At 39.3% G+C, this 23,010-nt stretch overlaps 1 protein-coding gene across 14 annotated transcripts in view; it reads right to left on the bottom strand.

Annotated features, from left to right (window-relative positions):
- Positions 1-3,277: 3,277 nt before the first annotated feature.
- Positions 3,278-23,010, bottom strand: part of plekha7b (pleckstrin homology domain containing, family A member 7b) — a 64,789-nt gene continuing 45,056 nt past the window's right edge. For 7 of the 14 annotated variants that reach the window (XM_065952902.1, XM_065952906.1, XM_065952913.1 and 4 more), the window contains 20 exons: positions 22,451-22,988; positions 20,229-20,312; positions 19,639-19,773; positions 18,319-18,372; positions 16,379-16,459; positions 15,325-15,396; positions 13,978-14,058; positions 13,639-13,788; positions 12,922-13,023; positions 12,541-12,652; positions 12,133-12,323; positions 11,412-11,618; positions 11,207-11,324; positions 10,790-10,881; positions 9,859-10,086; positions 7,976-8,203; positions 7,257-7,390; positions 6,833-6,981; positions 5,483-5,650; positions 3,278-3,928 (listed from right to left, as the gene is read on the bottom strand). In XM_065952902.1, coding sequence (XP_065808974.1) covers positions 5,496-5,650; positions 6,833-6,981; positions 7,257-7,390; positions 7,976-8,203; positions 9,859-10,086; positions 10,790-10,881; positions 11,207-11,324; positions 11,412-11,618; positions 12,133-12,323; positions 12,541-12,652; positions 12,922-13,023; positions 13,639-13,788; positions 13,978-14,058; positions 15,325-15,396; positions 16,379-16,459; positions 18,319-18,372; positions 19,639-19,773; positions 20,229-20,312; positions 22,451-22,988 — 2,911 coding nt within the window. In that variant the 3' untranslated portion in view covers positions 3,278-3,928; positions 5,483-5,495. The remainder of the gene's footprint in view (positions 3,929-5,482; positions 5,651-6,832; positions 6,982-7,256; positions 7,391-7,975; positions 8,204-9,858; positions 10,087-10,789; positions 10,882-11,206; positions 11,325-11,411; positions 11,619-12,132; positions 12,324-12,540; positions 12,653-12,921; positions 13,024-13,638; positions 13,789-13,977; positions 14,059-15,324; positions 15,397-16,378; positions 16,460-18,318; positions 18,373-19,638; positions 19,774-20,228; positions 20,313-22,450; positions 22,989-23,010) is intronic. The other 7 variants (XM_065952903.1, XM_065952904.1, XM_065952909.1 and 4 more) reach the window with 7 other exon arrangements.

The raw sequence follows: 23,010 nt of genomic DNA, 5'->3' as shown, positions 1-23,010 counted from the left end.
CATTATGGAATGCCAAGTTATGTAATTAAATCAAACACTATTTGCATACATGCAAATGGTCTCTCTCCCAATTGGACTTGCAAAGTGGGACGCTCTGTTCTCATTAGTTGACCCAAATCTCTTACTTGTAACTCTGGATTTCATCAAAGTTTAGTCAGGATCTAATATTTCCTTTCAAGTTAACAGAGAAGCAGTGATTAATCATGTTGAAATAAGGAGTACGACACGCCAATTCTAATTATATACTTATCAGGCACACTATCACACATAAAGAGCCAACACTACTACAAATATCAGCTCTGGACTGAGAGTAAGTACACACAAAAAAATGTTTTTAGAGCTTTTCTAACAGTGTCAGTGTGTGATTTTTTGTTCCTCTTCAGCAACCTTTGTGTTATAGATAGATAGATAGATAGATAGATAGATAGATAGATAATTAAGAGTATTTCATCTTGACACGTCTTGTATATTTATGGCTGAGAAAGAGCATGCACTGATGAACCTAAAAAATAAGAACTGATGCATCGCTATGGACCGAAATGCATATGCAACCTTTTCATTTCAGTTGTTGCATGTAGTTAATTTCACACTGATCTGTGCGTGTGTCTGGTGCGTGTGTGCCTGTGTGTGTGTGTGTGTGTGTGTGTGTGTGTGTGTGTGTGTGTTGTGTGTGTGAGCTGCTAGATTAAAGAGGAGGCCCAAGGGCATTTAGTTCATTTACAAAGCAATTGCTTTTATGTACAAAAATCCCAATTCACTGTAGGTATTGTAAAATCCTTCCGTTTAAGGGACATGAGATTAATTCATTGTTTAATGTAACACAGCACCTTCTGAACACGACCTTAATCATTAATGATGAAGGAATTAGGTCTTCTCGCTGTTTGATATATTTAATCAGTAAACGTTTTAGTCAATATTTAATATTTTTTTTACTTTTTTGTTATTGCCCAAACTATTACAGCAGCTAAGTTTCAGTGGATTTGAAATAAAACAAACAAACACAAGAAGCATTGTTTTAGTTACTGAATGTTAGGTGAATGTGGAGCAGCATGTCTGTAATTCAGCCTTCTCTCTTTTTATAGCGTGCACGCACGCTGGAAAGAATATACAGTGATTCCTAACTCTTCAATTATTTAACAAATCACCATTCCATTTCTTACATATTAAAAAATGTACCGTATGGGGAGCCTGGAAATGATAAAACAGCATAAAATACTCTTTTGAAATCAAAGCACCTATTGCATGGGCTTCCTTGGTTTTGTATTTGTACAATCGGACTACAATCGGGATCCCCACAGCGTGCAAAGGAGGCGCCGGCTGTGTCTCCACTGTAGTCTTATCATGAGACACTCACCAATGGAACAATAATATTTATGTGATGGAAATAGGTATCACTGGGAATCAGTGTAGGATTTCTTTCTTTCTCTTCTCCTATCTGGGGAAAAAGTGTGAATATGTTACAAATGCAGTGTGCCGTGCAGTGAACAATATAGACCAGAGAACAAGGTCAGACTGCTCAGCACGGTCTCAGCAGACACTTCCTTTCAAGCATAGAGGGGGAAAAAAACCTGACATACAAAGAAGCAAAAGTCAAAGCTTTAACCTGACCGCTGTCTTTTTAATCAAATTTTAAACCTTTGACTCATGTGATTCAAAAGTAGACATTTTATTAACTGCTACTTTCTTATTATCTTATGTTTACTTCTACAAAAAAGATGTAACAAACATCCCTGTCAGGAAAGTGAGTCATATGTGTCTCATTTGAAAAAGCATTTCTGAAGCCAGTGAGTGTTTAGTAAAGGATTAATGCGGGAGGCCTTGATTGCGTTTAACAGAACAGGACCCAATTAGCATAATAGGCCCTCTTTCATTCTCTTTGAAGTCCAGAGCAGAGAATTACAAATGTATATGAACCAGCAGCCAAACGTCAATACATGGAAATCCCACAATCCTTAGTGGAATGTCCTGGGTGAATTAATTTTTGCAGGGGGAATGAAAAACATCCAATTTTTATTGCAACATAAGCACAACAGAGGATGTGATGGGTCTTCTTCTTGCCACCAGGGCCATCAGGTGCTGGGGGGCCTCTGAGGAGGAGGAGGAGGAGGAGGCTGCTCAGGGAGGTGCAGCCTCCTCTATCAGGTGTTTTCAAAGCACACCATGATGCAGGCAAGGGAAACTGATTACTTTCCAATTAAAGATCAAGATGTCATTTGGGAAGAATCCAAACACAACAGCTAAGACAAGCAATGGAGGGCCATATATATCTTTCATATGTTTGGATCACATTTTGAATATAATTTAGTATTAATAGTCGCTTTAAAAAAAACATTTTCCTTATATTCTTTTCTTTTTGAATCAGAAGTTCATTCCTATGAATTTCTCAGAGGTTTCTCTGTACAATTGCAATGGAGACATAGTTCATGATTTAAAGATATGAATTCTGTACTTCAGAATCCAGAGTTATTAGTATCCACCTTCTTGCTTGAAAATACAAGGAATTAAAAATGCCCTTTTGAGCTGGAAAAAGCTTTGAACTTAAGAGATTTTCAAGAAGCCTCTCTCTCTCTCTTTTTTTGTATTGAAAGTTCACCTCCTTTGAGCATGCCATAGTTTGGTTCCTTTTTCAAATAATAGCATGAAGTTTAATGGGTCAAGGCAATCAATGGAGGAGTTCAAACAGAATCTTGGAGCTACGATGAGTGCACATTTTGTACTTTCTTCTTTGTACATGATTAGAATAAAGATGCGCTGAATAAATACATCAGTGAGATATAGGAAGGAATAAAGGCTCTTTAAGGTAAAACGTGAAGAAGAAGTTGCTCTTTTCTGTCTAGTTTCTGAATCCAATAGAGAATAATAATCCCTTAATTTTAGGATAATTTAGTCAGCTGATGATTGCACTACTGAGATCAACTTTCTGGCTCATTGAGACGTTAGTTCAGCTGGGTGCCAGAGGCACGATCCTATGTCACTCTCTAAGCATGAGTAATAGAGGGAGGACGAAGTGTTAAGTGAAACATTTTGATCTTGGTGTTTAAGTGATTTTTTCTCCTTTTACTCTTCACTGGGAGCAACAAATGATATGTTACTAGGAAAAAGTCATTATTAATGAAGAATGCAATGAGAACATTTAATCTAAATCAATCCAAAACACTTTTTATTACTAATGCAGTCAGAGAAAAGGAGTTTTATTTTAGCTTATTTTAAGTACCATTCAACAGCTACACATATTTGGTATATTAAAATGAAAAAAGACAAGCATGATAAAAGCAGATTTAGTTTTAATATCTTTAATATTTACATTTTTATAAATTTCCATTGTGCAACATTCGCCAGTCACACAGAAAATATGTTAAAGGTTATTTTCATCCTGATGTAAGCAAAAATAAAACTCTTCTGGGCAAGCTAAAAGGAGACTGGCAGTGCTACAGGTACATACAGATGATAGTTCAAGTGGTTTGGTGTAAGAATATTATCTGAGTTTTTGACAAAAATACTACCATCATGATGCTTTAGTACCTACGTCTGTACCTGACAAAACAAAGAGACAAACACAAACTAGCTCCCAGATGAACATACTGCAAGGAAAAGCCTTTCATTCATACCTTGAAAACAGTGTACAATCAAAGTGCAATGACATGTAGAAAATATATTTTTATTACTATGAGATTTACATTTGTTAGACAATGCCATAGTTAATAAGCACAGCAGCTCCCGTCTTAATGTCCTGTTGCTTTAAGAAACTAGAAACACGCGATGCTGTCAATGCTGCTCGAGCGTCAGAGAGCAGCTTAGAAGTTTAGTTCAGTTTGTGTACTGCTGAGTGGAAGTAAAAGCAAAATCCTGTTTCTTGTAGAATCCAGTTGTTGTCAGGTTTTTTTTTGTCATTGTAGGATAGCACCTCAGTGTCCAGAAATTGCTTGAGCTGATAAAGGATTAAAGAGAAAGACAGAGTTAGAACAAAAACAGCAAAATTCATCAAAGCAAAAACTGTTTTCCAGATTTTTTTTTTCACTTTTCTTTGTTTAAGTCCAGCGATATTTAAGAAAGAAGATAAATAAAGTTGTGTTCATAGTATCAAGGCTCTTATTGTCCTTTAAGAGTGTGCTACTGTCCATGCAGCATTAATGTGTTCATTACTAATCTTAGAGTTATTCTTGACAAAATGAATTGCTTCTGTGTACATATAGAGCCCATCCGGTCAAAACATTTCTATTTAAACATCTGCCATGCAAAAGCTCGGTGTATTTGATGGTGCAAATTCTACTGGTTTTGTGAAGAGTTATTCTGACACACTGGAAAATACAATTCTAAAGTTCTGTAATGTCATATAAATCCTGTGGGTTTAGCTTGTTTTTCCTTCTGATCTTTCCCTATGGACACAAAAGGGTTAATGGCAGAGCAAGAAACTAACACCTCGGCCCATCTCTGACAGCCGACCTCAACATGCGACGAGAACGCCACAGAAAAGAAAGTGTGGGGAAAAAGTCTCACCCACAGCACAATAGTGAGCATGCAGAGACACAAGTTCTGTAGGAATGAGATCCCTTATATAGTAGTTAACACATTCAAGTCATGCAACTCTGACAAGGAGATATTTCATGCTTTTGCTTCCTCTGACACGACTAAAAAGCAACAACAACTGCCTAAAAGGAGATGTATACATTTTCTAGATTTTTTAGATTTGACAGTGGAAAGAAAAGTAATACTGGAGCGAGAGAGAGAGAGAGAGAGGGAGAGAGGGGAATGACATGTTGGAAATAGCCACAGGTCAGACTCAAACTTGGGCTACTTGCTTGGAGGACTAGAGGCTATTACATTAGGGGGGTGACCTAACCACTGAGTCATCCTGTGCTGCACTTTTTTAAATGTTTTGTTGTACATTTTATTTGACACTTGCTTGTCAATGGAGATTATCAGGTCGCATTAAAAGAATTCAGAAATAACTTTTAGAAACCAAAGTATGGCTAATGGAAGCATTTTTTTTAATGAGGAAAGAAATGACACCTTCTTTCTGCATTTACAGTAACAACAGTAATATCTTCTTTTTTTTTTTTTTTACTCATCTCTGCCAGGCTACAGATGGGGAGCTAATTGGTGCTGAGGAATGCAGCTGTGCTGAATACTGAACTGTCAAGGTGCTAAATCAAAAGGTGTCTCTTTTGTTAATTATACACAATGCTACAAACAGTCTTGTTTGTTGAAGCCTTTTCTTCCCTCAACCATCCATAAATATTTTGGCAGCGGTACAAAAAGAAAAAAAAAACAATTTACAGACAATTATCACAGTGGGATGAGCAGACTGCCTGCAGATGTTTGTTTGGATAATAATGGGAGCAGAGGCAGGGCTTCCCTAACCTGTTTCCTTCAATCACAGCAGAGTAGAGAGCATGCAGGGGGGCGCAGGAGCCCCCGTGTTACAGAGGATTAGTGAGGCCTTGAAAAAATTAGCACCATTAAACATGCAGTTAGGCCTTACTTTATCTCTTGTATTAGACAAACGTGTAGTGAATTCCGTTGCTTAGAGGAGAGGGAGGCGCCACAGACACAGCAGATACAGGAGGAAGAGGAGGAGGAGGAGGAGGAGGAGGTGGAGGTGGAGGAGGGGGTGGGGGAGGAGGGATGGGGAGGTTAGCCTGTGGAGGAACTACGGAGGAGCGGACAACAGACAGAGAAGGAGAAAACAAGAGCGGTTGTTAGTGAAAAAACCCCACCACTTTAAACATTTCAACGGTTGATATTTTGTAGATCATTTCTCAGCACAAAAGAAAAAAAAAAACGCTTTTAGATATTCCAGATTTATAACTTCAAAACACCAAAATATTTCACAATTAGGAAAAAAAAAAGATGAAAAATTAACAACGACCCTTTAATATAAACTGTGAGTGCTGCATATTCCTGCCCGTGTTCCAGTTCTTATTGAAGTCTCTCATGCATAATACGGTGAAAAAGACACTTCTTTTAATTCAGGGGTTTGAAAGTGCACCAGCGTACCTTCCTTCAACACCAAAGGGAAAGAGAGGCAGTGATTCAGTCTCTAGTGACAACATGCCACCAGTTATATTCTCTGACATTTGTCAGTGCTGGAAATAATGTTATAATTGTTGATTTTGCCTCACTGTGCATATTAAGCTTCCACACGCGCTGACAGCTTGAGTGTTACCGTGTGTGACAGATATATGTGCGTGTGTGTGTGTGTGTGTGTGTGTGTGTGTGTGTGTGTGTGTGAGGTAGACAGACTGACAACCTGCTGCAGCTACAGTGAAAATGAACTTGCCTCTCTGCTGTAGAGTATGAAAGAGATGAAAAGTGAGCGCAGCGTCTTTTATGCAGGTTCAGAGCTACGTTCAAAGCAGCAGCAGAGGTATGCAGAAGGAGAGTGGAGTTTGACTGGGTCATTGATCAGCACACAAAACGGCCTCATCAAGCGATTCCTCCCCTGTCTGAAAGATTCTACATTTGCAATTAGAGGCTATCTGCACTCTTAAGAAGGAATAATGTTCAGTTATTAGAAAATGAACAGCCTTATTGCTTGGCTCTGCACCTTACGCCCTTCTCATCTCCACTACATCAATCCAGGATTTTCCCGATAATCCCTTCTTAAACCAAAAGATGTCCATTTGAAGCTGGGAGGAAATTTACAGAAACTGGCACTGCTGGTACACTTTTTTTTTCCCATTAACATGGCAGACACAGTAATAACCTCTGCCAGTGTTTCTGTGGAGAACATATTTTTACACTCTTATATAAATCAAAGCTGTACAAACCCACAATATCCAACAGGCTCAAAGAGATGAAAAATAATTTCATCCTATAGAAAATGACAGACCTGTGACCAGCTTGCTCTTGAGCGAAGCCTCTGAGGCGAGAGCGTAGGACATGGTGATGATCCTTTCCTGCTCCTGCAGAGCTGAGTCAAGGGCCACCAGCCCCACATCTGGCTTGTCCACAGGCACTGTAGCTGCAAGGTTCTGCACACTGTCACATGCACAAAGACATAAAGCACCAAGTTAAGGCAACATGATATGCAATGGTAATAATGTGAAAATGCCTTGAATGCTCTGTTGGCTTTCTCTTGGAATGTAATGATAAACCTGAGTCCAGTTCCAATTAGGGTGCTGGGAAATTTAAACTGAATGAATGAGGGCTTGAACCTACGTATTAGTGTGTATCTGGTTGTTTTACTACAAGGCCTTCTTAAAACCCCAGAATCAGTCATTTATCAGCAGCACAGAAGAATTTCATTTTTTTACCTGGACTTTGCCAAAATGTTCTTTATGCGCTCCACCTTGCGATGGCGTTCCTCCACCTCCTGTGGACTGAGAGGCTCCTCAGGCTCTGAATCCACATAGCGCTCAGGTATCAACACTTTCTGAGGCTTGGAAAGCTGCACAAAACAGACATGGTGTGTTTTTACATCCTAGTTGCTTCTCTTCATCCTTGACACTGAGTTTCAGAGAAAAAAATCCATCTATACAATTACACAGCTAATGGATTCAAAGGTAGACTATATCAAATATTTTGAATGATCTCTAAACAACAAGAAGCTAAACTCTTTAGCTTCTTGTTTGTAACAGCGGATAATATTTGTTCTTACAATACAGTAATGACAATGCAGCTGAATGTAGGAGCTAATAGGAAATTTCCATAAGCATGTGATAGCATCCATAGTTTACAAAATGTTTAATCTTGTATTAAGTTGTAATACATGTCTGGCTGCTTTCACTCTTTCAATGCTTTTTCTGTGTGAGGTTTACTTGTACTGCACCCTACAAGTAAGGGATGTGCTGATGTGATGATACAATGACCTTGTATCATCAGTGTGAAGTCACTTGAACAAAACTGGAAAAAAAAGTTCATTTGGTCGTATAAAATCTTTATTGAACTTTCCTGTCAACACACATCTTTTTCATTTCTTTTTTTTGAGCTAACCTCATCATGGCTTTCTTCGCTGAGATAGAAAATAACTCACCTCTTTCTTCAGGTCCAGGTCATAGTCTAGTGGTTCCAGGTCAGGCTCATGCACAGGAGGGCTTGTAACTGTTGAGCGGAAGGTCAGCCATTCGTCAGAGTGCGAGCGCCATCTCTCTTTGTGCTCGGGGGGTCTTTCCTCCCCTTGAATGCTCCTTACTGCCTGTGCCTCCTCTCCCTGAACAGCCCTCTCCAGCAACTGCAGGTCAAACTCCTGCTCTCTCTTCCACTAGACAATAAAGAAGAGGAAAAAAGTTCTGAAAAACATGTCACAGAATACTGCCGTCAAGTTGTGTTGATCATCATCAGTGACTCGTATCACTTTGTTCACACATACATTTATGTGACCAGTCCTGTACACTCTAATTGTTACAAGCTGCAGAGAGAACGTGTGTGTACAGGTGTGTGTGTGTGTGTGTGTGTGTGTACAAGTGTGTTTGAACAGGTGTGTGTGTGTGTACAGGTGTGGAAAATGGGAGAGCATGCATGTTTTCAGATCACAGCATGCTGCATTTCTCTGCTTTGTGATAAAGAAGACGGAACAATAACATCGACACAAACAGGAGGGATCTATTCACGCATACTGATGACAGTTTCACCAAACATGACTGTATCATTCTAATATTATAAAAAACATGGGAATAGGTGTTCATTAGAAAATAATGTTTATTTGCAAACATTCACATTTGTAACATTTGTCTCACAACTAACAGTTAATTAGCAGATTATAAAAAAACACTGAGCAAACACTCTGCTTTGATATGAAATGGATGAACACATTTGTGTTACCAAAATCAAAGAGTTCCTATTACAAAGACTCAGGGAGCCATTGAAACTCTCTATACATGATACTTTATCTGTATCTAAAGAAAACATTACAGCAATAAAAAGTAATGATGATTAGGTGTCAGTGAATAGGCTTGAATATGCATTGCACGGTGCTAAATGTTTTGGTCAGTAGAAAATAAGAAGGCACTTTCTCTCTCGAACAAACACACACAAACACACAAACACACACACACATACTGTAACCAACTGAATGGCCTTAAATAAAGAAGAGCAGGCATTAATATCTAAATCAGGAGAGAAAACACATATGAACAGATACATTCACAGAGCACAAGACAGTGGTGTAGAGTAGAACACAGCATGCCAGTATGTTGGAAATATTCTGACAGTGATAGCAACCACAGCCATGAAATGAAGAGACCAGTTAGGATGGATGAGAATGAATATACCAAGAAGTGTTAGTGTCTTCAAGAGGGGATAATGAAAACTCCTGAACATGAGTGAATATTAGCTGTCAAAGGCTTAAAGGCCCGTGTCTGAGGTTATATGTGTTATAAGATTGGTAGAAAGGACAGGTTTTGTCAAAATGAAATGCAAAGAAGTTATCCATATTCAAAGTAATTTTAATCTTTCCCACTTCAGAATAAAACTTTTTTTGACAATTACATACGGTAAGTACTGTTTTGTGCTGAAGTTAAGTGCTATGTGTAGAGCAGGGACAGTTATCCACTTATCTATGAAAGGCCTTTTTCAGAGAAAACATTTTGACATGTGACAGGAGAAAGAAGCACAGGAATAAAAATAAAAAGAATGGTGGCTAATTTCCTGATGCTAGTTTTAACAATTGTGCTTTCATGCTTTGACAAGTCAAATGTCTGCAGTGGAAAAGGCCGACTCAAGTCCTTAAACATCAAGCATGAAATACACACAGTTAGAGGCACACGGTGAATAACCACACTGCACTCATTTAGTCCTAACAACTGCTGTAGAGAAAAGACAGACTAAAGGCATGCATGACTACTGAAGAACGCCACTCTTGGTTTCGTTGTCGTCATGCATGAAAGGGTAAGGTCTAATATCGTTCTAGTGACATACTGATCCGATGTCTGCTGAAAGCGGGCGTGAGGATGAGGAGGAGGGGCGTGGCGAAGAAGGAGAGGCGTGTCGGTCTCCGTGACTCAGGGTGCGTTTGCGCTGGCGGACAAGAGCCTTCTGGTGCCTCTTCATCCTCTCCAGTTGCTCATCAGCGCTCATCTTCCCCCTCTGCTGCTGCTGCGCTGGGTCCTCAGAGTACAGACGCTCCAAGGCACTTTTTGGTCTCTCCTGAGAGGAGTGGGAGGAAAGAGAGTTGATAACACGAGCAAAAGGTGCAGCAAAAGGCAAAGATGGGGAGGAAAATCAAAATAGATCTCTGATATAAGGTGAAAGCACAGTCAGAGGGGAAGAGGGATGGAAAGGGGAAACAAATCTGTTTTTTGTTTTTTTTTAATTAAAGAAACATCTAAGAGTTAAAAATTCCAATTTTGTTCTACCTGAGAATTCCTCATGTCTTTATTAAAAGAAATATCATAGACGGTTATAGGTTATAATAATTATCATTTTAATTCTTGACTCTACAATTGGAGAACATTTATAGTTCTCACATCAAAATAAGTCAGAAGATGAAAGATTCGTAAATAAGGAAATCATTTCTAGTGAGAAAGTAAAAAATAGATTGACTCAGTACATCAACATTTTTGCCATGTTTTTTAATTAACAATTATTATTATTAATAATAATAATAATAATAATAATAATAATAATAATAATAATAATAATAATAATATAACAACATATTCTGGCAATGCAGCAATAATATTTATATAAATTATAAATTCCAACCATGAAACAAAATCCCTCACTGACTCTCTACCTGTGAGCACTTCTAGCACATTAAAATCACTAACACCAACTTGAACTAAACACTGGTGAGTTCTGACTTTTGATCTAACTTTACTATCAGAGTCTTCGTTAATATGAGTCTCACCTTCACGCCGGCAGCTGAGGCCGATCTTCGGAGGGTCACGTATGAAGAGATGCTTGAAGACTGATTTAGTCTTAGTGAGGAACCAGCCACTCCTGAGGGGAAGCCAACACACATTCATAAAAGAACTGCAAAAGGACACTTTTTTTCCATCAGTCAGGATTAATCACATTTTTAATCCCATGTATGAAATGACAATTATTTTGCATTAAAAATGTAATTTTTTAGGCTTTTATTTTAAATTTGTGTTCTGTCTTAAGCTAAGAGTAATTTACTTGCTATCTGAATTCAAAACCTTTTATTCTGAAATAAAGAAAGAACCTTCTGGTAGAGTCAAGGTTACTTCTACTACTACTTACTGACTTAATAAATATGTTACAGCCAAATCAAAATGATTTACTGTCTCTATTGTCAGTTTACCTCTGCTGGGTAATGTCTGGTAACCCTCAGGTCCAGATGATGTTACTACACTGATGTGGCTGGAGCCGTCTCCAGCACCCATAAGCTCTGGATCGCTCAGGAAAGGTCTAAGTTCCACCTGAGTCACATGGACAAACATAAGCAACAGGCAAAGAAATGTAGACATTCAAGCAGCAAACACAAACAGACACCGCATGTACTGTACCTTACTGTCTCCGTTAGTGTACTGGCCAACCTCTCTGTCCCTTTTGCGTTCATCCGACTGTCGTTTGAGGCCGCGTACGGAGGTGTGTCTGATGACCGTTGTCTCTCGCGGCAGGGGGGGCACAGCGGGGGGATTCTCATCTGGACTGTAGAGCTGAGGTAGAGGAGGTCTGGGAGGCACATCATCCTCACCCTGCACATAGAACATCTGTTAACTAGTGATTAAAATGCAAAGTGACAAACAAACATCTACACCTCATTCTCTAGATTTCACCTCATTTGTCTTTGTTAAAAGTTCCCTTTGGGCCTCCAGAGTTTCTGTGTTTGACTCTGAATGTTAACATAAAAAATTAAATTATTTAAAAAATGTGATGATTCCCATTTTTCTCATTGTTATACGTCCTTGGAAATGCAATATCTTTGTGCCGGTTAATTCTCACAATTTGAAAACTGGAACTTAACAAATAACTTAAAAATAGACGAAAGTTTGAAAGACATATGATTTAATCTAAATTTATCAATTAATTTGGGGGGAGGGTAAATGGAGAAAAATTCCCAAAAGAGAAAAGAAGACTTAATTCTCTCGGGCATCGTGGGACATTTAACACCAATCAATGTCAGATAAGCTTCTGGGTTGCTTATACGCATGTTTTTCAATAGCAAGATGACCTTCATTCAGTAAGAACCAGCAGAATATTACTTTTATTACAGGGGTCACTCACCCAGTTAAGCCCACTTGTGATAGTTGCAGAGTGTTGTAAGGGCTGCTGGCTGGGGCTGGAGAACACGGTGGGGGTGTGGATACTGGGGCTGAGGTGGGGGCTGTGCTGCGACAATCTCATCTCCATAGCAGACGGGCTCCCAGACACAGAAGGCACTGATGATGCCGAAACTGAAGGCACAAATTTCCTCTCTGGGGAATATGGTGTATATGCACATGTAAAATGAATACACAACCACGCTGTAAGACGGCGCTTTGTTTCCCATGTGAAATGTTCAAGGCATTAGTAGTGTGTTTGTGATTAAGAGCTTTAATGGTTATAGTAGCGTGAGGACGTGGCGTGTAATGCCTTTGTAGTGAAAGCTATATTTGTTGTACTTATGAAAACTGCAGGTTGCACGCAACTAACCTGGGTTGGTAACAGAGGAGACAGTGACTTTGTAGTTGGCTTTACTGGTACTGAGACCTGCAATCACATCCTCGATCCTCCACAGCTCTTTTCTGATCTGGATTTTCTCTTGCTGCACATACAGAAGCACACACACACACACACAGACAAACATAAAGGCACACTTCTTTACACTGTAAAATGACAAGCAAAGCCAGACAGTATATGACTAATTAAAAGAGATCAATTTGGCCAAAATATAGCTTTTAATTTCAGGCTAACATGAGAAGCAAACATCATAGAATTCTGTTCTTGACTGTATGTACAGTTTAAATGTAGTCAGTTAAAAAGTATTAAACACACTCATCTCTGAAAGTGAGCGGAAGTCACTGAGCCACAGACCTGACAGAGATCACTGCGGGTCATCCGTCCCTGCAGTGCTGACTTCAACCAGTCCACATCTCTCTCCAGCCGGCTGTAATCGTTCCATGCGTTTTCCATCTCCTGCAAAACAACACAGTACACACTCAGATGTTGCCATGTACAAGTAAAGACACATTTTACACATACAGTAAGCCCATGTGCAGGGAGATGCAGGAGGGAGAAGTAGAGAGCATGTGTATCGATTTATAATTATCTGATTATGCTTGATCACTTGGTAGTCGAGTGTTTAGAAACACAAATCTGTTGTTGCCATTCTTCAGACAGTCCAATAAAACCTAGTTAAGGGATTCAAAAAGTGTCTGAATGCAACCACTGTGATTGGGAATGTCTTTGATACTGAGAGCCGTTGTTTACTGTTGCATCATCTTGTGGTTTATTTGTCAAATGTTCTTTTGAAACTCAAATTTTCTCATTTGATTACATTATTTTAAATATCAACAAACATTGACTGGTGAAGAGATGTGCTTTTGGTTTCTTTGTAGCCTTCGGGTTTATCCCTGAACACTCATTTTGATACTAACTGTCAACCTGAAACAGTGTACCAGTTAAAAAAAACATTGAAAGTGAACATCTAAAAATAGAGATGTTTTTAACCGAAACATAACACAAGTTGTAGCATACACAACTGTGGATAGTGACTTTAACAAAGAAGTAAAAGGAGCTGTTGTGTCTTACTGTAGAAACTTGGGATATTTCAGCCCTGATGTGCACCACATCCTCCTGCAATAATTTCTGCTGATAGGCAATCTTCTCGGCATGTGCCGGCTGAGCTCTGTATTGCTCCATCTGCTGGTGGGAAATATCCAGCACAGACTCCAGCTTGTCCTACATAGGGACATAAAAGGGTAGGCAAGTTTATTTATGGGGAACCACTCATACATAAAGCAATTCAAAGTGCTTTACAGGAAGACGTTCATAACACAAGAAGCATTTACAGTTTAACACCCACAAACAAATGAATGCTGTATATGTCAATAAAAAGATCTAAGTTATATATATGTTAAAAACAAAAACCTTGTCTTCTTTTAAAGTGCGTATTCTGGCCTCCAGCTCCTGTAGAATCTTGTCTTGTTCACAAAGTCGACTTAATTTCACCTAAAGAAGAAGAAACATGTCGACATAAAAGATTGCATACCCTCTCCTCGCCATCTTACTAGCTCCACATTTCCACAGAGTGTCGACATATTAGAATAACATAACAGAAAAGGGATCAAATATTGACTGGGTTTATGATAGACTGTATCTAGTGTTTTGCGCAATACTTTTCTTTGTTCAACTGCATCCACAACAAGCAGCCAGAAAAGATGAATTGATCGTCTACTGTTGTCTTTGCTGTCTGTAAATATGTCAATAAGGCTCGTCTATGTGCAATGCCCCGAGGATTTTCCTCTCATCAGCACAGTGAGAAATATCAAAAGCCTCTATACTGTCTAGTTTGGGGGAGAGATCTGGTAATGCCCATTATGAGTAATCATAATCAAAAATCCATATTTTCACATTCACTTTTTGGAGAAAAGCGTGTTGATTGAGAGTGACAGATTTGTTTTCCCACAAATGGGTTATGTGTTTATGAAAACAACATGAGATTGCCTAGTTCACAGTCTTTCTCACACACAGTCTTTTTTTCTCAGATCTATTTATCATTCTGTTCAATTAATTATTAAGTTGTTTTTTATTTTGCTGCCATATATTGTTATTTTTAATTGCATGAAATATTCATTGTTCAGACAAATTTACTGGCAATTTCTTATAAATTGTTAAAGGGGAACAATGCAAATGATGAAAAGCCAGGACATCCATCCTATTTACCTCTATTCAGCAGAAAACAAAGAGTGAGAAAAACACTATCAGGCAAATCAAACTGAAAAATTTAACAGCTCATCATCTAAAACTCCCATTACATGTATTTTTCCCTTTAAATTGCAAGGAGGAAAATAAGAGCTACACTCAGGCCCTCACTTTGCAGAGCAGATGGGTGTCCCCTAAGTGTTGCAATGTACATACGTTCCCTTCCCTCTGCAACCTCTGTTTACCACAACTTAAGAACACACACACACACACACACACACACACACACACACACACACACACACACACACACACACACACACACACACACACACACACACACACACACACACACACACACACACACACACACACACACACACACACACACACACACACACACACACACACACACACACACACACACACACACACACACACACACACACACACACACACTAAAGTCAGACTGCTTTTTTGTAGTGGATTGTAAGAAGTCAGAGATCTTAAAGAAAAGAAAGAGATGCTTACAGACTGTGTCTTTCTATCCTGAGAACAGAATGATTCACTTACATCTGCATCACTTTCTGCTATTTTCACAGGCCTCGATGGTCTTTCTGTTTTGAAACTCTCACGTCCTGTAACCTGGAATTTAAAATCGCCAAACATAAAACAAAATGTTTACTATGTGCAATCACACTTTTTTTTTAACTAGCAATAAATAAACATCAGTAACTGTATCGAGTTCCAACAGAGATCAAGACAGTTGTTTCAATCAAGCTGGATGGATTGAGAAAAGATAATGAGGAAAAGTGTAAAAATAAACAACATATCCAATAAAAGAATTAGCTTCAGCAGATATAAAAAATAAGAAGGAAGATGAGCAAAACATATATGCAGAAAGAACTTCTGTGTCTTTGTGTTTGGGAAACCCATTAGTTTATATTGTAAAGTTTTGGGTTAATGTAGACTCTTATTTTTGTATTTCTGCATCAAAAAAAGCTTCAGTCAGTTGGATGAATCTTAAAATATTGGTTATTAAGGCCTCTTGTTTCATGCTGGTGTGGTAAGGCAGTAAAAATTCACAAGTTGACTTTGTAAAAAAGTTTTCAGACGGTTTTTAGCAAACTGGAAAACACCAAATTTTAAGTAAAAAAACCTCTTAGTTTTTATTACTATTATATTTTATTACTTTGCCAATTGAATGTAAGTGCAATACTAAGTTTCTATAGCGCTCAGTCAAGACTATAATGTGTGTCTGCAAGTCACCAAAATGAAACGAGAGGCCCTTAAACATGACTTGTCATTAGATTACCGGTATATTTTTAAGAGCACCATTGGGTCATCACTTATTCTCAAACAAGCAAAACAAAAACTAAATGAAAAATGTTCAAAACGTTCAATGCGTACAGAAATGATTAACAACATGCAAGGAAGCCCTCTTGCAAAACAGCTTCCTTTCCATCATCTCAAATTTCATAGCAGTGTTGGATTATCACACATGACTGGATGACTTGATCAAGGTGTCCATGTGTGATATCCTGCATAACTCTCAGGGATGCATAACATTCCTTTTGAAAAGCAGTGAAATGGTTTATTTTTCACTTTGTATGCACACCATCCTTACATTCCAAGAGTACCCAAAACTCGGAGAGGAGTTTTCAAACACATTGTGTACTGAAACGATCATCGGGTCAATACTTTGGATCTGTTGTGACACAGGAAATGGAGAGGTGTTATAGGTCGGCATCATTGGATGACCCCCCTCCATTCCAAAACACAAGTCAGATTTCTAATCAATGTATTGTGGTGTTAAACATACAAAACAATTAGCTTAAAAGGCTGCACAGATATTAATGGAATATGTGCCAATAGCTAGCTCAATGCAACAGACCTCTTTAAAACAGCACAACGGACCTTCACCAGAATACTTTGAGTTCATAACACAGTTCATGTAAAAAAAAATGTAATGAGCAATGTCTTTAGAAAATCTACATTCCCGATAAGGAGAAGCTTAACATCAACATGTGTTATCCTCATAGACTGTTATTAAAAAAGCATAACCATAACCACTATGTCACCTATTTGTTAAAGGACAGGTGTTTTTGGGCATTGAGCTTGCATTTTTGTGCTAACCATCTTGATTCAAGTGAGCCACATGTGACCCAATTTGGACAAGATGGTGAATAATAAGCAGCAACCTCTAGTGTTGGAAAATGAAGCAAATTTTGAGGTGAAAAAAAAAACTGCAGTTTCTTGAGAATACACTTGAGCCTGTGGCACCTAATGCCCCGGAAGTTCCATTAACACCCGACAGCCTGGTACAAAACAGATTACGGTCCAAATAGTTCATGTCTTTATCGGCACACGCTGTACAGGTTGTGAATTGTTTTATAACTCATTTGTTTTGACTGAAATTAAGAGTTATGCATAATTAAGGGCATGACTGATCTGATTGCCAGGAGGCTTAAGGCCTGCCTCAGCTACACCTCTTTCCCTGTTGACCGACACTTAGGTTGAGACAACATTTCCAATATGGCGGCTGCCATCGTTAGGCTCTTAAACTGCGCTTCAGAAACCAGTGCATGACGTCACTGGCACTTCATCCATATTTGATACAGTCTATGGTGGATAGGCATTGCAGTCCACCTATCTAGATTGACAAGTTTTTATGGGGAATGTCAATCAAAGGCAGCTAAGCCCTTATTCATGTACAGTTTTAGTTTCCATTTCCACTATATAGGACCGTAGATTACAAAGTGAGCATCCTTCTGTGCCGTTCAAAAGAACCAACGATTGAGACCACACAGTTGACAGAAAAGTGTTACCAAAGAAAAAGGCATTCTCTACGTAACCAGATGCCCCCTGCCAGTTGTTAGAAATATTGCAGATTCAAGGCCCTGGTACATTAGATTTACTTTGAGACCCAGAGGCAGAGCACGGTTATCTTTGACATGTAAGAGTATGTTTAATCTATTTTTTTTTTCCCCCAACAATGACACATACGATTGATTAGGGCTTAAATGACATCATACAGTAATTTAATAAATACACAGTGAAAAAGAAGGTTAAAGAACATGCCAACAGATTAAATATAAAAAAATAAAATGTAAAAATTATGCTACCTTTTTAAGACAACTTGAAAAAAACGTAGCTATAGCAAATAGTAGCATCAGAAGTGTAAGTAAAAACACGTCTTTTAGGTGCTTTGAGCACAGGATTTAAATGAAACAACAGCATTAGCCTTCTGCATCTTTATGCACAGTGCTATCGTACAAGAAGAAAGCCAAATACAATTTTATCTTCTGTCAACTAGTTTTTGTTAGATTTATCATACTCCTGTATCAATGCATAAAATGCTTCCTCTTATAAAATAAATAACTTTTATAGTAAGAAGACGTTTGAACGACATGATTCCATCATAAAGAGACAGTATAAAGCAAGCACAGAACATCGAAAAGACAGGGAAAAGGGGAAACATGGAGACAGCAGCAGAAGAAGTAGATCACAGGAGGAAGATGGAGAGAAGAAAATGGTAAAAAAGTGATGTATTTCTTTGGGGCCCACCTTCAGATCTAGATACTCCAGGTCCTTCTTCAGTTGTATGTATGTATCATCAGCCTTTAAATGAGCAGTGGAGAGACAAATCATTTGAATGGAAGCTACAAAGATAATGGGTGACCAGATGACACTAGGCCTTTATCTGTTGCTTCCCAAGCTTGATGACATTTTTAATTAGCCTGGTATCATATCAGTTTTCTTCTACCTTTGTGTTTTTATTTATGGTTAGTAAATCCAAACTTTAATTTAGTAATCATTTAAAGATCACATATTATTTCAAGTCTCAGAGCTAAAACATGTCGGTGAAGTTTCTTGCCAAAATTCAACTGTGTTTTTTTAATCATGCCTATAAACCCCTGTATTTCAGCCCTGCTCAGAACAGGCTGTTTCTGTGTCTGTAGCTTTAAATGCAAATGAGCTGTGTTTGACACCCCCTCTCTGGAAGGGCTTGGGTGGCTTGGGCTTTCTTGCACCATGCCCAATTATTTACAGGAGAAGGCAGACTCAGAGGGCAGAACAAACACCTAGCTGTGGGAGTGTCACCCACCTGGAGGAGGGGTTACTACCCTTTGTGATGTCGCAAAGGGAAAATCTCCAGACAGCCTGTTTGAGCACACATTTTCTGAAAAGTGGAGCAGGCAAAAGACGAACAAGATGTACTTTTCTCATAATTCAAAGTTGTATTTTTACTTGCACTGTTGTTAATTTACTGCTCTGTGTGCCTTTGAATTGCCCCCCGGGGACAAATAAAGTTTTTTGAATTGAATTGAATAATTGAAGGGGTTTGTAGACAGGCTAGGGAAATATATTGTTGTGTATTTTGAATAATATGTGACCTTTAAGTGCGTAACTTGTTCAACATCTTATGTCCGACCTCATAAACAACCTGAATAACACATGTCCTGTACCTGAAGTGTGGTCAAACTGAGTGTTTATGTGCAAGGTTAAACATCGATCAAAGGTAAGAATAAAATGCAAGCACAGTCTACAATCAACATGCTCCAAAAATGGTATGTTACTTTTGATAAACAAAATTAACCAGTTTTTGGAAGCTCTTTCAAGTTTTTAACAAGTTGGATGAGTGACACTGACAATGCAAGACACTAACGCTTAGCTATAAGGCAATCTGGACAGTCTGAAGTGCAACACAGACCATGCCAAATGGTTGAATAAACGAAACAACCAAGCCAAACTCATAGACGGCACACTACTATGAATGACATGGATTAAATGTAAGGGATTGGCTGGGGAGAGCGGGACCATTATGCACTGGCAGGGGTTGCAGAGTGCTGCAAAGGAGGTTAGGGAGGTACAAATGCCCCTGACCTGCATGACGGGGCCCAGAATGCCGTTGTGCTGGTGTCGCTGCAGGTGAGCGAACGCATCACTGGGGCTATGCACACCAGCCATCTTGGCCTGGTGCCTCCGAAGCTGAATGAGGAGCAGAGTCAGCTCTTCCGGCTGTAGCCAAGCCCGAGGTTTAGGGGCAGAAAGCGCAGAGGGATGAGAGAAAATACTTAAGAACCATATGGGCAGAACAGGAACTGAGAAAGCTATTAGGATGAGAGGCCAGTATGCCATTCCTTCATAAATGTCCAAGTATAGTAAGAGCTTAAGATGTTAAAACTTGAGCTGCATAAGGGAGACTGGGAAGATTATTTATTGTGCTCTCAGGTACCGTCAAAAGATAAGGATTATAACAACTAATAACACTTATAAAATATCAATGGAATACAAATGTCAACAGTTTTTTTTTTTTGGTTTCAAAAAGTCAGTTGCCTCATTTGGGTCAAGATTTAAATTCTTGAAACTGTCACAGAGAGGACATGAATCAAATGTTGGATTGAGTTATTTCTGTCCATTCTTACAAAGAGTAGTTGATACCAAGGGTAAGACTGTAAGTAAAAGGGACGTACCGTTTTTCCATGCAAGCTGGGTGCACTGACAGTGTGTGTGATGTAGCCCATGGCTGGCATAGACCTTCTCTCAATTTGGGAAGTCTGCAAAGAAACAAATTCATCAGCTTGTTATCACAGCTCTAATAAAGTCAAATCAAACAGAATGTCTAATTCACCAAGTGCTCTTCAATAGATAGACCACTCTATTGCACTGGTACAAAGTTGAAACATTGCCTCCAAGTCTGCTAACAAATTTGACTACACAGCATATTTATTTTTCATCTATCCCTTTCTCCCTTTCATCGCTCCTTCTCTCACTTGAAACAAGGTGTGCCCCGAGTTTCAGACGCTGCCGGGCTTAGAAAATTTGACGTTTTTGCTTAACACACAGAATTAGTAAAAAACCAGGCCCACTACAGAACCTTAAAAGGACACAAACAACAAGAGATTTAATTAACTACACATAAATTATACTGAACCTGCTTTCTTAAAATAACATTTGTTTGCTACCAGCAAGAGAAGCACTGTAAGCCATTCCCTCTGAGATTCCCATGCCACTATTTTTTTTGCTGTATAATAGGTTTTTTATTTAAATGCGAGATCAGAAGAAAGAGACCGCTGCTGATGTTTGAGATAGAGTCGAGATGTTTATAGGGTGCTGAGGAGCCCTGGGCAAATTGGATTAGCTGCTAATAAAACATACTTCTTAATGATATTCCACAGAGGTATACACATCGCTTTTACTTAAGCGCGCTCCAGTCGGAGAGAGAGCCTCAGAGATGCTGGGTGCACCAAAACTAAGTACACCCCAGATTGACTTTAGTTCCCATAAACATCCCCTCTCTTGAACACAGTTACTTTGGCTCCTTTTGTTCAAACAGATTCTTCTTTAAAATCTTTTCCATAATTGTGACTCATTCTTTTAATGATTATAATTAGTGTCTTGACACTGGGGTGACTGATGGAGGAAACAGAGCTACAGCAACACTTTGTTAACTTCTGTAAGGTCAAAGGATTGGTTTTGAGGCTTGTGTGTGTTGGCCAATGTGGCGATGGTATGGAGGGAGAGTGGTTCACATGTGGAGGGTGTGGTTGGCAGACAGCGCAGGGTGTGGATGACAGGACGGCCCCTCGCTCTGTCTCCTGCGGCAGTGGTGGTGTTGTCTGAGCGCTACCATGGTTTGGGGAACGCCGGAGAAGCAAGCTTTCGCTGACACATGGTTACCCCACCTGGGGAGCGATCCTGGGTGTGGACTGTGTGAATCTGTAAGTGATTCACATGACTATAAAAAATGTGTGTGCGCTGAGAAGTCTGAGCTTTCTCATACTCCTCATGCTAATCTTCCCATGGTGTCCTTGTGAGCTAACAACATCCCTCAAGTTAACATCAATAGATAGCCTACCCCATATCCTACGGGCAAAGCTACCGTGAGAATGAGACCTTTGTCTTTGGTTCACTACAAGTGAATGATCTATTTAACCTCGGTCTCATGGCAATGACACGCTTCTGACTTTTACTGTGTTTCTGAATGACAGTGTTACAGCACCAGTGACTGACTAACTGAACATAAAGTCATCAAGGGGTGGGACTTATATTCCTTTTGTGTATCCTTTTATCCTGTGTGATGTGATGTAACAATAATACCACCAAATAATCCTGAAAATATGAATAAATAGACTGTTTGGTATTTTAAACAAAAACGGGTCTTTCAAATAGTAACATTTTCATTTCTAATTTATTGCCTTCATCATCGTCGATTCGTTGGCCCTCTAGCTACGCTTCAAGTCATCCCTATAATCCATGAAACTGGGTAGCTGCATTTATGACATTAGTCCTACAGTTAAATAATACCCCAAGCCTTTCTCCTTATTGTTCTCTTATTGCACATATAGACAAGTCATTTCTGGACTTTGCTTTATGTTTTGTAATCAAGCTATAATAGATAATGATTCCAACTAAATTAACATCTCAGCTGACATGAAACACAAAAGGAATTGATTTAAACGGGTTGTTATTAGTGTAACATTCCTCTGTGTATGTAAGATTGGGTATAATTGAAGCAGTTTAAGTGAAAATATTTACATGTACAGCTACGTTTAATACTCTCCATTTCAAAGTTTCAATTGGAATACTGCTTTATATTTTATGGTAAAGTTGTTGTAGTTGTTCTATTTTAAGAGAGGCATCGTTTATGAAATGTACCTACGGTTCTTAAAATGTCCCCGAGTATGTTTCCTACCTGAGATAGTTGGGCACAAAAATGGCCAGGGGAGCTGGATCTTGTGCTGTCCCCAGGTAACACTTCATCCAGCGGCCGGACTGTACGCCTGTCTGAGGGAGTGTGTGGCCTGCGAGGGGACAGGGGTTTGAAGGACGGTAGTGACGGTGGGACCTCGCACGGGGACGGAGGGACGGAGATGGAACGTGGCATCTCCACAGTTACTCTAAAAGATGAAGCGTCTGTGAAATTGGGGCCGGTGTAAATAGGAGCGGTGGGGCTGCCGTGACGGAACTGCTGCCGCTGCTGCCACTCATACAGCTGCCACACCATCCCCTCCTTGGTGGCCATACGCTCATCAGTGGACATGCGGAAGTGGCTGAGCCGATCATGGGCGTACTTGTAGTCACTGGGCAAGTTGAATGTTGCAGGAGGAGAGCTGCTGCCGGATGGGAGACGGGGAGACTTTGGCAATGAATGATAGGTTGCATCTGCTGTGCTGGCTTTGGGCTTTAAAGGAGGAGTCCGCCGAGGGAGGTTGAACTCAGCAGAGGGAGCACTGAGACAGAAAAACACATAAG

This window comes from Labrus bergylta, chromosome 3, assembly GCF_963930695.1.
Source record: "Labrus bergylta chromosome 3, fLabBer1.1, whole genome shotgun sequence".
Taxonomy (NCBI): Eukaryota; Metazoa; Chordata; class Actinopteri; order Labriformes; family Labridae; genus Labrus; species Labrus bergylta.
Note: the sequence above shows the minus strand (reverse complement) of the source record. Positions and strands in the feature narration are given on the sequence as shown.